Source organism: Dermacentor silvarum, chromosome 2, assembly GCF_013339745.2.
Source record: "Dermacentor silvarum isolate Dsil-2018 chromosome 2, BIME_Dsil_1.4, whole genome shotgun sequence".
NCBI classification, from domain to species: Eukaryota; Metazoa; Arthropoda; class Arachnida; order Ixodida; family Ixodidae; genus Dermacentor; species Dermacentor silvarum.
Window position 1 is genome coordinate 171,521,496 of NC_051155.1, and position 13,652 is coordinate 171,535,147.

General features: G+C 45.8%; 1 protein-coding gene across 1 annotated transcript in view; it reads left to right on the forward strand.

The window, feature by feature from the left end:
• Positions 1 to 13,652, forward strand: part of LOC119442114 (peroxisome biogenesis factor 1-like) — a 94,370-nt gene that overhangs the window by 15,010 nt on the left and 65,708 nt on the right. Inside the window, exons 7-11 of the mRNA XM_037706862.2 lie at positions 1,039 to 1,285; positions 2,021 to 2,250; positions 3,675 to 3,845; positions 9,289 to 9,443; positions 10,851 to 11,046. Coding sequence (XP_037562790.1) covers positions 1,039 to 1,285; positions 2,021 to 2,250; positions 3,675 to 3,845; positions 9,289 to 9,443; positions 10,851 to 11,046 — 999 coding nt within the window. The remainder of the gene's footprint in view (positions 1 to 1,038; positions 1,286 to 2,020; positions 2,251 to 3,674; positions 3,846 to 9,288; positions 9,444 to 10,850; positions 11,047 to 13,652) is intronic.

Sequence of the window (13,652 nt, forward strand, 5' to 3'; positions counted from 1 at the left end):
TGCCACCACGCACATGCGACGGGCATTGCTTATTTCGCTCCGAAAATGTGAATCAAACAGAAAAGCGTAAGTAACGATGCAAAAAACTTTGGCGGATGGCTGCCTACATTCCTGAGTGCACTTAGCAAGGCCGCCACCAGTGGCATATCCATTGGCGTGCGCTATGCATATACTACATGTAGTTTCATAGTGAAACTTACTTTCAAAAAACTGACAAAAAATTTTCTGTGATTCCTTACTGGTTTTGAAAGGAAAAATTTATCATCCGCTTACGAAGCCAAAGCTACAAATTAAACCCAAATGGCTTTCTCAGAAAGAAAGCCTCGCAGTTGAAGAAAAGTTGAAGAGTGAATGACAAATTTTTCCTTTCATGATTCTTCCTCCACTTTGCGGATTTCAACAGAATTTGCCACATTCTTACTGATATTGTTTGCTTTTTCAGTGTCTTTTATTATTGTCCCTTTCGACCTTGCTGCATGTGATTCTTCAAAACTGTTATTAAGACTAGCGCAACTTTGCAAGAGATTCAGATAGTTAACAAATGATGGAGTAAGCCTGGCAGAGCAAGAGATCTGTAGAATTGCTACATTTCTGGATTAACGCATTTCCTCTCGAAAGCACTATTTTTTTCCATGTTTCTTCACTTAGATAAGTTATTTTACATTATACAGCATACACATCAGCTACCTTCAGGCAAAGCCTCTCGTTTAGACGACAATTGAAATGCAATTTGCAGGCACAGCTCATTGTCAGTGCTGGCCAGCAGCCAACAAATGATGGATTTAGGTGAACGCAGGTTCACAATACAGACCAAACTGCTTATTCTGTCCATGGACTGAGAGCGACATGGCTCAGTGGCACTGAATTGCAGCAAAAGCAGTTTAGCTTAACAAGGAAGGGATGAGTCCAGGGGCACAAGAGTGCCTTGTCACACTAAAGAAGCTATTGATATTCTTCAAAATCTATAGATCACGGAAGACCAGACGTGCATGAAGCTACATAGCTCTGATATTTGCGGTATGTTTTTTTCTTCTGCAGGGGAACAAACAGACTTTCTTATAAAGCTGTCTCATCAAAGGGGTGACACTGAAGATGTGACAAATGATCCCCAAAATGGTGAAAGTGAAATGAAGTACTGTTTCCTTAGCGATTCTGTGTCAGTAAATGTTAGCCTTGGGAAGGCTGTCAAAGCTCAACGTTCAAAGAAGTGCGCATTGGAGCTCCCCATGTCAAACATCAGTCTTCTCAACCCAGACCTTCATGCTCCTAGGCTTGAAGAACTTGGGTGAGTAAAATGCCTGCTTGAACTTGTGCTGTAGTAAACTGAACATATGAAAATTTATTTTAACAAGGTCAATATTTCACTGCTGTGGCTTGGAGGTTACTTATAGTTGTGTTTCAAATTTCTGTAAACAATGTACTGCATGAACAGGTTTTGTTTGGCAAGTTGGCGCTATGCTAACAGAAACGAAGATATTGTGAACTTTGGGTGAAAGCCATTGCTTATTTCTGGGTTTCTTCATACAATAGGTTCTTTTCATAAATGGCCAGGTGGCCTTTTGCCTTTCCTCATGCTCAAAACACGGCAGTTGATGTACTAAATTATTTAACCAGCAAACGCGTGAGTCGCTGACATGCTTTTCCTCGTGCAGTGTGTGTAATACATAACTGCTTGGTATGCAGTAAGTAGCAGCTAATGCTGTTTCACTGACGAGTGCTGCAGCCATATTTTGGGGCATGCTCCTATGTGAGAAATTCAGTGTAGCAGTTTTTAAAAAGGCCTGTTTCTCCTTCTTTTTCACTGAAATAGCAAAGGTAAGCATTTAATGCAAATAAGTTATTTTCTGATGTCATTGACTAATCTCATTACCTCTGGGATACATGAGTACACAGTATAATCTGACTAAACTTAGACCAAACTTTAAGGGCCTTTTGTTACGGTATTTAGTAACATTGTAGTGTTGATGTGCTCATTATGTCTTTTTTTTTTCTTTTTGTGTATATGTGTGTCTTGCATCAGTGGTGTGAAGGAGCTCTGTGAGAACGGTCTGGCCTGGCTGAAGTTGCTAACAACAGCTCAGCCCACGGCAGTGCAGTTGTGTGGCCAACAGCAACTTGTGGGAGATGTGCTACTCATCACGGGCCAGCGTGGCAGTGGCAAGTCTACACTTGCCAAATCACTTGCCCTGTGTCTGCTTCAGTCCCCTCCATTTGCCCATGTTGATGTCATCGAATGCAGTTCGCTGAGGGGTAAGCATTTCTGGGCAAATCTTTACAAGGCACTTCCTTACATTGGATCTATAACAAATTGTATGTTTTTTAAGTTGATGGGATGTGATACAAATATGTACACCTTCCCAAGCCCAACAAACCAATGCTCTTTGAGCTTAGAAAGGTGACCTGCACAAAAGGTAGCCAGAGATAGTGCTGATAATGGCACCAGAACTGTGTCTTGTTGCTTTTCTCTTTTTTCTCTTGACTTTGGCTGTGGATCTGCTTAATTTTTTTCTTGTACTCCGCTAGCCTTATATACAGGCTAAACCCAAATTTTAGCGATTGGACCATGTAGTGTGCGGTGAGGATATGCAATGGCGATAAGTGACATCATGATCGTTCTGCATTTTCTCGTTATCAAAAGTGCAAAAACATAAGTCTGGATCTTCAATTTGTGCTGCTCATTGCCTGGAATGAGAAATGAGCTTCAAAAATGTTAATATGAGAATTCACATGTTCATTTGAAGCCAGTAAGGCAAAGTTTAGGCAAACCCATGAGCTACCCATCATTCCCATACTGTATGAACAGTTGTACTAGGGGCACATGTGGACATGGTGTCATATTTTCCTCTAGTACTCGTAATATGAAACACAATGCATTATGCAACTTAGCCCTGCTCACAAGCCCCCAAGAGAGCAAACATAGTTTCTAGGAGCTCTGTTTTCCATCCTGTGCAAACCCTGTGCATCAGTTTGCACGAGTAGTAAATTTATGAAAACTTCTACACGGGGTTTGCATGGATGCTTACATCAAGGCACACATTGTATGCCATTTTCTTGTAAAGGGGTTTTACTGGTGCCCGTCAATGAGCCAAGGTTGTGCTAGCATGCATGTGAATTTTGAAAGTCTGCGTGGTCGGTGGTGGGACTTTCACCGCTGGTAAAAAGATGGCGATGCAAATGGAGTATGCTATTGCACAACTTAGTTGCAGGGCGTGTTCGTCGCCGAATGCCAACTATTACAGATCTTGGAGGCCCAGGTGCTGTCCACCTGTACTACTGCCACAGATGTGCTGGTTAATGGCTCTGTTATCTACGGAATTACGCAATGAAACAACAAACACTACTTAAATATCCTCACTGCAACAAATATAAGCCATCAAAGGCATCATTCCTTTAATAAAGGGAATAGCTTCCTAGAAGTGTTTGACTATTCGTTTACATTGACAATCATCGTCGATAGTTTCTATGGGACCTTTTTTCCCATGAAGTTTTGAAGGTTTTTAAAATAATGAATCACTCAATTTAGTAAATTCCCAGCACCCGTTGATGTCACTAGATTGGGGTTTACCAACTGTATGGAAAATCTGATCACGATGAGTGTTAGGCGGTGAATGTGGTGTGGTTGACTACATTACTAGATCTCGGTACAAAATCTTTGTTCCACTATGTGCGTGCAGGAAAGCGTCCTGAAAAAATTGCTAAGATGTGGGAGAATATAGTTTCCGAGTGCTGCTTCAGAGAGCCTGCTGTGCTGGTTTTTGATGACCTGGATACACTGGCTGGTGCTGTAGCAGGGCCTGAACAAGAGAAGAGTCCTGGTGCCCTCTACTTCAACAAGGTAGCTGATGGTGAGACACCTTTTTTTTCTTTCACTTATGGACACGTGACAGACAGATGCACAGACAGATGAACAAGGGTTGGAAAACATGCATGTGAGCTGTTTATTTGAAAGAACTTGCACCTGTAAAGCAATAATGTAACTTGGCAGTGGAGACAACATTGACATGGTCGGTGGTCATTAAGTTAAGTGCCATGGCTTACATGCAGCTACTGTGTGTCTGTCACTGCACATTATAAGTACTTTGTCATTATTGCAACAGCTCAGCTAGCATCCACGTGCAGTGCATCAAAGAGGCCATTTGATACTGCAGCCATGACTTAAAGGTGCCCTCACCAGGTCTGGCCAGTTTGAGCTAACAAGTACAGTGCACACAATGCGTGCTAATGATCACGTCAGCTAAGTATTACTTCACTACATACCACGGAAAGAGGTGAAATTTCAAACCAAATGCCGTTTGCCCTTTGCCTTGTCCCACCCGGGGAGTTGACGTATATGCGCAGTTGACATAGTTGACGAACATGCATATGCTGTGACGTCACTCTCAGTGACACGTGACTTTGAGAATTATTCAAGGCAACAGCAGTTATTTGTTTGAGCTGTTGCTTAAAGTTTAGAAAAATGATAAAATGGTACAGACCGAATGTCTGCTTGCACCTGTTTTACTTCATACCGTAGCAAAAGAAATGTATACTTCCGTTTCATCTGCTTGTTCCCACGTCGTGCAGTCGCGCGCGCTGAAAGCGAAACTATGTCATTTTCTACCATGTTCCAACGCGCGATCATGCTCTGTGATCCACTTGCGTCTGCCTCAGTGTTCGTGTAGCACTGACTTATACTGCTAGTCAGGCGTTCTCGTGCACAGCGCGAAATGAGACAAACGCAATAGCTCGCGAGTGCTACCATCAGTGGAAGGGCACCCTGCTGCAAAAAAGTGAGAGAAAAATTAAAAAAAAGGCGGGGCCCGTGACGTATGCATCATGTGATCCTCCAGCTCTAGTATGGGAAAACGCAGGGAAAGAATTTCGCTTGTGAAGGCTAGGCGGGGCAAGTGGAGAGAGTGTCCTTGCTGGAAGTGACACACGCCTCCTGAGATCGTGGGTTCTTGGCACTGAAATATTTTTATCTCGGCTATTAACGAACAAATTTGAAAAATTCTTGTAGTAGAATGCTCCCAAGAGGGCACGTAATAACTTGCAGCATATAACTAAAATTTGGTTATACGTGACCAAAATATGTGACCTGGTGAGAGGCACTTTAAGTGGGAATGGAAACACACTAACATCACTTACATTTTGTGCCTGCAGTAATGGTAAAAGGAAGCAAGCATGATATGGTACATGTTGGACTACAGTCGATAGCTGTGATCACACCCTGCACAGACATACGGACAAGTTACTTGATATTTCACGCATGTTTGAATTGGGCACATAGTAAAGCTCTCTCTTAATGCTTTGTAAGATAAGATCGCTTTTACCGGCTGCTAGATCCCATGTATACAAAAGGCGCGAGTCGCATGATTGAGAACAGGAACCACCTGCCGCAGCAGCTTCTCCCCAGTACTCGCCTGCCCATGCCAGGTGAAAATACCAGCGGGCCGTCAGTTTCCTTTTCCGGTAACAGCAAATCTCTTCACGGGTCATTACACGCTGCATTCACAGTTATTGCCCCCATCTCTATTGCGATAAGCTTCTTCAGCTTTGGCACAGTGCATGTGGCAATGGGGACGAATTACAACAACTGGTTGGCACGTAAAACCCCAGAAAGAAGAATAAGAAGAAGAAGAATTACAACAAATGAATGAGGACCTTAACCAAGAAAGTGTAAGAGTGGGGTTGAAGATTAATATGCAGAACACAAAGATAATGTTCAATAGCCTGGCAAGGGAACAAGAATGCAGGATCACCAGCCAGCCTCCAGAGTCTGTAAAGGAGTATGTTTAGGTCACTTACTCACAGCGGACCCTGATCATGAGAAGGAAATATATAGAAGAGTAAAATTGGGTTGGAGAGCATACGGCAGGCATTGCGAAATCCTGACTGGGAGCCTACCACTGTCATTGAAAAGAAAAGTCTACAACCATTGCATTCTAGCGGTGCTAACATATGGAGCAGAAACTTGGAGGTTAACAAAGAAGCTCGAGAACAAGTTAAGGACCGCACAAAGAGCGATGGAACGAAAAATGTTAGGCCTAACGTTAAGAGACAGGGAGACAGCAGTGCTGATCCTGATCAGAGAACAAACTGGCATAGCTCCGTCTAGTGGGTCAGTGGGTTTTGGCTGACGACGGAGAAGACGTGTCTCCATTCTGTTTTGCTAGAACAGGTTGTCCTGCTGTTCTTGAAGAACGTCTCCCTGTCCTCTCTTGGCGTTGTACCGCGACAGTGGTGGAGGTGCTGGGTATATTGACCACGCCTGATGCTCCGGACTCCTTCTGGGAGTCATTCATCTAGCCCGGACGCATTGTCACCAATTACCACCTCTGTGCATCGCTTCAGTCGTCAACTGCTAGGCCTTGCCCCGGAGTTCTCCTCTCTTCAACCACATCTTTCCAGGAGCTCCTCACATCTGGCAATGGCCAAAACCAGCCCACCGCAAGCACCCCAATGCAGCCGGTCTCCCAGCCAACAACAGGTAACGGTTCTTCATCCGCTGGTTCCCGATCGCTATCGCGGTGCAGCCTTCGAAGACATTGAAGACTGGCTTGACAAGTACGAGCGCGTCGCCCAGATTAACCAATGGACTGAGCAGCAAAAGCTCTCCCACGTCTATTTCGCGCTTAACGACAGTGACCGTACTTGGTACGAGAACCGCGAAGCTAGCCTATCGACTTGGCATGACTTTCGGCAGAAAATCACCAATACGTTTGCAAGTGCCAACCGACGCGACCGCGCCCAGCAATTTATGGAGCTATGGGTGCAACAACCCAATGAGTCGGTCACAATGTTCGCCGAAGACATGGCCCGTCTCTTTCGTAGAGCCGACCCGAACATGACCGAGGACAGGAAGTTATGCTACCTCATGCGAGGTGCAAAAGAGCAGTTGTTCGCGGGGCTTGTGCAGAATGCACCAGTCACCGTCGCTGATTTTGTCAAAGAGGCTACGCCTATTGAGCGGGCCCTTCATCAACGGTGCAGGCAGTACGATCGACTGTTCACCAGCACCGCAATCAATGCCGGCGCATTGACTTCAGAGTATCAGAGCCCTTTGTGTGAATTGATAAGAGAGATCGTCAGAGAAGAAGTTCACCAAATCCTGACACCAACACTGGATAGCCCTGTCACGTCAATCGCCGAAGTGGTACGCGACGAAATCAGGCAGGCGTTACCGGCAGCTGATCTTCCTGACCACCAGTGTCTCATGAGTTATGCCGACGCTGTCCGATGTTCCCCAACCATTACAATCACACCCCCGTACAACCAGCTCCCGAGAGCCGTTCCTTGGTCGCCGCCGCAAGATGAGTAATGGAGGCGCGTACCCGTGATGCCGATGCAGTCGTACCGCCAGCCGTCCTTCGCCGCGCCTTGGACCGCGCCGCAAAATGACCCTACAAGACGGCCACAATTTTGGAGATCCGACGCGTGGCGCACCGCCGATAACCGCCCCTCTGTTTTAACTGCGGGGGTGCCGGCCATATTTCATGCCATTGCTGGCATCGCGACACATCATTTCGACCTCTTCGTCCGTGGTCTGAAGATCGACGTGCAGATGGCGACTCCTTGCTACGCCGCGAGGATGCTGCTTTTCAGAGACCTTCCATAGCGCACCCGAATGACGAATCGGTGCCCAATGATCGGACTGATTTTGGCCGTCGGTCGCTATCTCCAACTCCTCCACGCCAGATGCCTGCTGGACGTACTTATGCTAACCTTCAAGGCCGAAGGTCGCCGAGCCCCCGCCGGGGAAACTGAAGGCGGCGACCTCTGGGGTTGCAGGCCTGCCGCAAGAGAATAAAAAGCCCCCAGCTCGCCCGCTGCAAAACGCCGAGCAGCCTATATCTACCGACCCCGAAGAAATTGTGAGCGCCGACCTTGATGTTTTCGTGGATGGGCAGCCGGTGACAGCGTTAGTCGACACTGGTGCTGACTTCTCTATCATAAGTCAGGAACTCGCCCTCCGCCTGAGGAAAGTAAAGACGCCATGGACGAGACCTCACATAAGGACGGCAGGCGGCCAATTACTGATGCCCACTGGAAGATGTACTGCAAGAATTAATATTGGATTCTTCTTTCGTGGCCGCTTTCATCGTTCTTCCTGCGTGCTGTAAAGATTTGGTCACGTCGTCAGCCACGCCGGTGTCCGCCCGGATCCTGCAATAATTACCGCTGTCTCACAGTTGCCCGTACCATCCGACAAGAAGGCTGTCCGATGGTTCCTCGGCCTCTGTGCCTATTACCGGCGGTTTATTGCAGACTTTGCTCGCATTGCGTTGCCGTTAACTCGCCTCACGAGAGACGACGCTGCTTTTGTATGGGGCGATGAAGAGCAAGGTGCATGCAGTAGAAAAATGACAACGCGTGTCCCTGGCCCCGCTCATGCCGCAATGATTTGTGCCGAGTGAGCATGTCATAATTTACTGCCGAAATGCCCCGCCCGAAGAAGCTGCTAACTTAGCCCGAATTACCCTCCGTGGAGTTGTAGTGGGTTTTTCGTAGCGCTGCTAAAACTGAGGACGCGGGATAAAATCCCGGCCATGGCGGCCGCATTTCTATGGGGTGAGTGTATTGGGTGCACGTTAAAGAACCCCAGGTGGCCAAAATTAATTAGGAACACCCCACTATGTCGTGCCTCATAATCATATCGTGGTTTTAGCATGTAAAACCCCAGAATTAAATTAAAGCGATCTGCGATAGAGACAGAGTGCACCGAGTGCTGGTAGATTCGTGTGCGCTGTGTTCTTGCCGCTTAGTTCGCGTTGAAGCGAGAGGCAGCACAAAGGTCAATTCACTAGCTGCTGCCGGGCTTTCTCACACCAGCGTTTTGATAGCGAGTGTACGTGGTCATCGAGTGAGATGTGTTCATTTGCTTGTAGGCGTGCGACACCATGCTTGTTAATTTAGTTAGTAAGCGAATGTTTACAGTTTAAACGGTCAATAAAACTACTATCCTTACTTCATATAGCTGTCTACTAATTTGCTATCATAATCGATGCTTCGCCTTTCAGGTGAAACAGCGACTTTTTTCATAATAACCGAAGTCATCGCTTCTAATAACAGCAGCCATTTTATGCATTACTTGCTCAATCAAAATGTTAATTGCTCTCTCAGTTCACTGTTTTGCAAAACACAATAAGGCTCATCGTCATGCATAACATTCACAGCAAGCTTTCATAAACATAGAAATGAAACCTGCCTTGCATCACCAGCTTATATCATGGTTGTGATAGCTGGCCAGCACTGTGATAAATGTGTTCGCTGCAGCCTTTGACATATGCATATGTTCTTTGCTTACAGCATTCTTCAACACACTTGTCACTCTGAGGGACTCATGCACCAGAGTGGCCGTCATTGTCACAGGTCGCTCAAGAGAGGCCTTCAACACCCGTCTCACTGCCAGCCATGGACAGCATATCTTTTACACAATGCTTGCCATCCCACCTCCAAACAAGGTGTGCTTTTAGATCACTGTTGAATATTCATAGAAGGCGAATAAGATTTGGTGGCCTTTAAATCCACCTCTATTACAACTTCATCAAATGAGATGGAAAATTAAGTTTTCTTACAGCAGTGCCATGCAGGCATCTCGAAGGCATTCTTACCTGGAGCTTGTTTACACTTGCATTCCAACTTTAATTCTTGAAGAACATTAATTGGAATAAATTACAGTAGCCTTCCATTAATTCGACTCCAGTTAATTCAATTTTTCTGTTAGTTCAATACCGACAGTTCCCGGCAGGCACCCATACATTTCTGTGGGCCCAAAATTCCGTTATTTCGATCTCAAAATTGGCCTTCGCCAGATAATTCGAACTTGACGGGTCAGTTTGCAGCCATGTTATGCGGTAAGGCATACCAAGAATGGAAAGAGGCCGCTGTCACGAGACATAGTATGCGTTCCTCAATTATACACGCCTGCACGCGCCTTCACCAGTCACAGTACGAGCACATAGATGCTAAACAAGCATATTGGCAGCCATTCATAGCTCTCTGTGATGTTTCTGGGGCGATTTGAGCCCTCGTTTCGCCCACCATGTGTGTCTCGTATATGAGACTGTTAACGGGTTCTTTAGTTACACGCGTTCTTTAATTATACGCGCGGAGAGGAGTGGAGAAACACCACCTGTGTTTTGAGAAAGCTAGCGAAAGGAAGGCAGTCAGATAAAAAAGAACTCCGAAATTCTAGGGGACGTTTAGGGCCAACAGATGAGCGTGGGTCTGAAGACCTGCCAGTAAACTTATTAGCCATCTTGATGCTCGTACTGTGACTTGAGACAGCACGTGTGCGTGTGCAAATTAAGGAAGACGTGCTATGTCTTGCAACACTGGCACCTGTTTCTTCGCTTAGTATACTTTACCGCATGACACGGCTGTATTGTGGCGAAGCTATCTCTAAAGGCAACTACTGCCAAGGGAATAAACGGTGTGTTTCGTCGCTTTATGTCTTTTGTTTAAGTGGACTCGGTGGATAATTTGACCAGTTTTGTCGTTCTCGTCAGGGTTGAATTAACAGAAGTCGACTGTGTTTAGTTAGTAAAAATAATTTATAATTGTGATGTGTGTAGTGCGCGAGACAGTGCGGTGGTTGGGAGAGAAAAGGATGGAAGGAAGGGAGGAAGGGAAAGATGAATGAATGAATGAATGAATGAATTTAGGATTTTATGTCTCATTATGTTCTGCGAGTTGACGATATAGTAAATTATATGGAGTTGCGCATTCTGTGCTGCTCTCTTTATGTTCGTATCATCATCTCCAGCTTTATCTTTCACCACATGTTTGATGCCACAGATTTCTAGCATGCTTTTGTGTTATGTGGCTGTGAACTGTTTTCCATTGGCCACTCGGCAAAACTTCTGCAGGCAGAGCGTGAGGAGGTTCTCAGGTGTCTAGTAAAGATGAGGCCACACCTCAGCAAGAGTCAGTTTGACTACAGCAAAGTGGCCCACCAAACTGAAGGCTGCTATGCTAAAGACCTTGTCGCCATATTGGACAGAGCAACCCATGCCTTTTACACTGACACAGCGAATGGTACCATGTCTACAACGGTGGTGCACGGTGAGCAATCTTTTTAAATATTAACTGCAGGCATCTTATTCGCTGCATACAAAGCTTTCAGGTAGCAGGTGCTGAAACTGGACACTGATAGTGTTCATTGTGGCCTTCAGTTTTTGTTGTGAGCTGAGATTTTGAGCTTTTGAGAGATTTTTGAGATTTTGAAATCGTGCAGTCAAGCCATTACTTTGTGCAAGAAGGTTGTGTATATTGCACTGTTGAGCCAGTAAAGGCTGGATTAAAGTATGTGTGCATCAACTATACTTTTTTGCGCAGTTTTTTTTTTAGAGTTGGAAGTTAGCACCTGTCTGTTGTACCTGTCTTCTTTTCGTCCTCGTCACTTTTGCGCTGTTTTTCTTCAAGTATGTTACTGTCATGAGTAACAGGCCAGCGGCGAAAGAAAAGAAGAGAAAGACGATTTGAACGAAGCGTTCTGAACGGCGCGAGCGCGCGAGGTGCATGACCTGAGGTGTGATCGAGGCAGAAGCGAGGCTGAGCTGGCATTATCGACGTGGATCTGGGCTAGGAAGGACGCATTGTCAGCTACGCTCTGGCGACGGGAGACTTGGAGGTTCGGCCGAGTCCGTGACGCGGGCAGTCCGAGGTGCAGCCGTCGACCTCGGAGACGTTCGAGCGAGGCTCTTTGGACCAGCTGCAGCACCACACGGCATGGCCGGGCACTCCAGAGAGGATCTCCCTTCTTCGGCAGACTAGCGCGTTTGATAATCCCCGGAACGCCTCGTCGGCACTGGAGAAGAGAGCTAGACGGAAGCAACGGGCGAGCACGTCGCTAGGCCTAACCCATCGAGCCTCCCTGCCACGTCAGCAACAGCGACCGGGTTATACAGGCTTCGGAGGTGAACAAGTTGAAGGACTGACTGCAAGGCAGCAACGACTATGCGACAGTCGGCGAAAGCAACAACATTGAGAAAGGACCAACGAGATTCCGGCCGGGAAGATACGAGCAACAACAGCGATGAACTGAGTGAGAGATCTATTCCTGTATGGAGATACCAGTAGGCCAGCGTTGCCTGACTTTCGTGTAGAAAACGCCCAGAAATATCGTGGACAGAATTAAGGGCATGTTTATTGATTGAGTAGGTTGTGCATTTATTAGTATTTATGATTTCAGCGTGTTCTAGTTTTAGTGAGTTTTGTTTTGAGTTTTGGGTTTGCGTGTAATTAAAATCTGCTTGCTGTGTTGCCATGCGTTTCCCAATCTCATCTCTTATAACACCTGCACACCCCCGAGATCAGTGACAGGACAAACAAACATCACAGTTACACCAACTCACCCACACCAAGCTCCTGCTGCATCAAGTATAGGTTGATGTCTGCTAGCTTAGGTATTTCTGAGCCCAAGCATTTATGTGATGAAAGTTACTCTATCACAGCATCTTGCAGTTTGCTGCTTGTGGACCTAAGTGCCCAGTTACTACAGAGCTCACCTGTAACAGGCTGTATTGTGGTGCAGAAAGTGTTAACTTTAGAAGTTTATTGTAACTGTACTTGCCCTCAAAATGACCTGTGAGGGATATAGCAAATTGCAGGTTTACTGTTCTACACCCCAAAATGGTGTATAACAATCTTCCATAAATTCGTTATTGAGATCTTCAAATAGTGCCTAGCATTCATGGTGTTTGTCAGAGTATCCACATACTTGACAGATGTATCGCAGCCATAGTGCAAGGTTGCAGTGGATTTTGTATTGAGTAAACTTTGTTGTAAAACATGACTCTATTTTATGCTTAACTTACCACTTGTATGAAGTTATGGCTGCCTTTGACAGCTGAATGCAGAGGTCCATGCAGTTTGTCTGCATGTACTTGGCACATAAATGTTAGGAGGCATCTAAGGTCTGGGTCATTGAAGTCCGAGGCAGCCCTGTACATCATGGTTAGCCCCCCCTTCCCCTTCGTGCATCAACCACGGCCATTCACCAACTCTTGAACTTGCAAGATTGAATTGAATTGCTTTTATTTCTTCATGAGTGGAATGACCCCTGCACTAAAAGCTGTACAGCAGCATAACAAGGACAAAGAACCGTTTTTCACTTAGCAGCAGTATTTATTGTTCACTGACAATTTCAGTCAATCAATCAATCAAGTTAATTTTTCCTTTGACAGTGGGGGGCCAGGACTAAAAGCCATAGTAGCTTGACTAAGGTCCCGACGCCCTTTACATGGCAACACATGGCAATGCAGGAAACAAACAAACTAACAAACAAAGATGGAGGGGAAAAAAAAAACATGGGTACAATTATGTTGACATATACTAATGGGTGACAATTGCAGTGGGTGACAATTGACACAGTGGGTGACAATTGCAGTGAAATACGGAGTACAGATTTGTTCAAGATGATCGTGGCAAAATCACCATGAAAATGCCTGCATGAATATCTTCACATCTGTTTCTTTATCATGACATATGCCTAACTGTATTACATAGCACCCAAATTTCAACGCCTAATGCCGCTGTCATCATGCTGGGAAGATGCTAGCAGCATGCTCACCACCACACCGTTATGTACACTCTAGCATGGTACAGTAGCATTGTAATGCCATGCAGTGAAAAACGACCAATAGTGAAAAATGCGCATCAAGTGATAG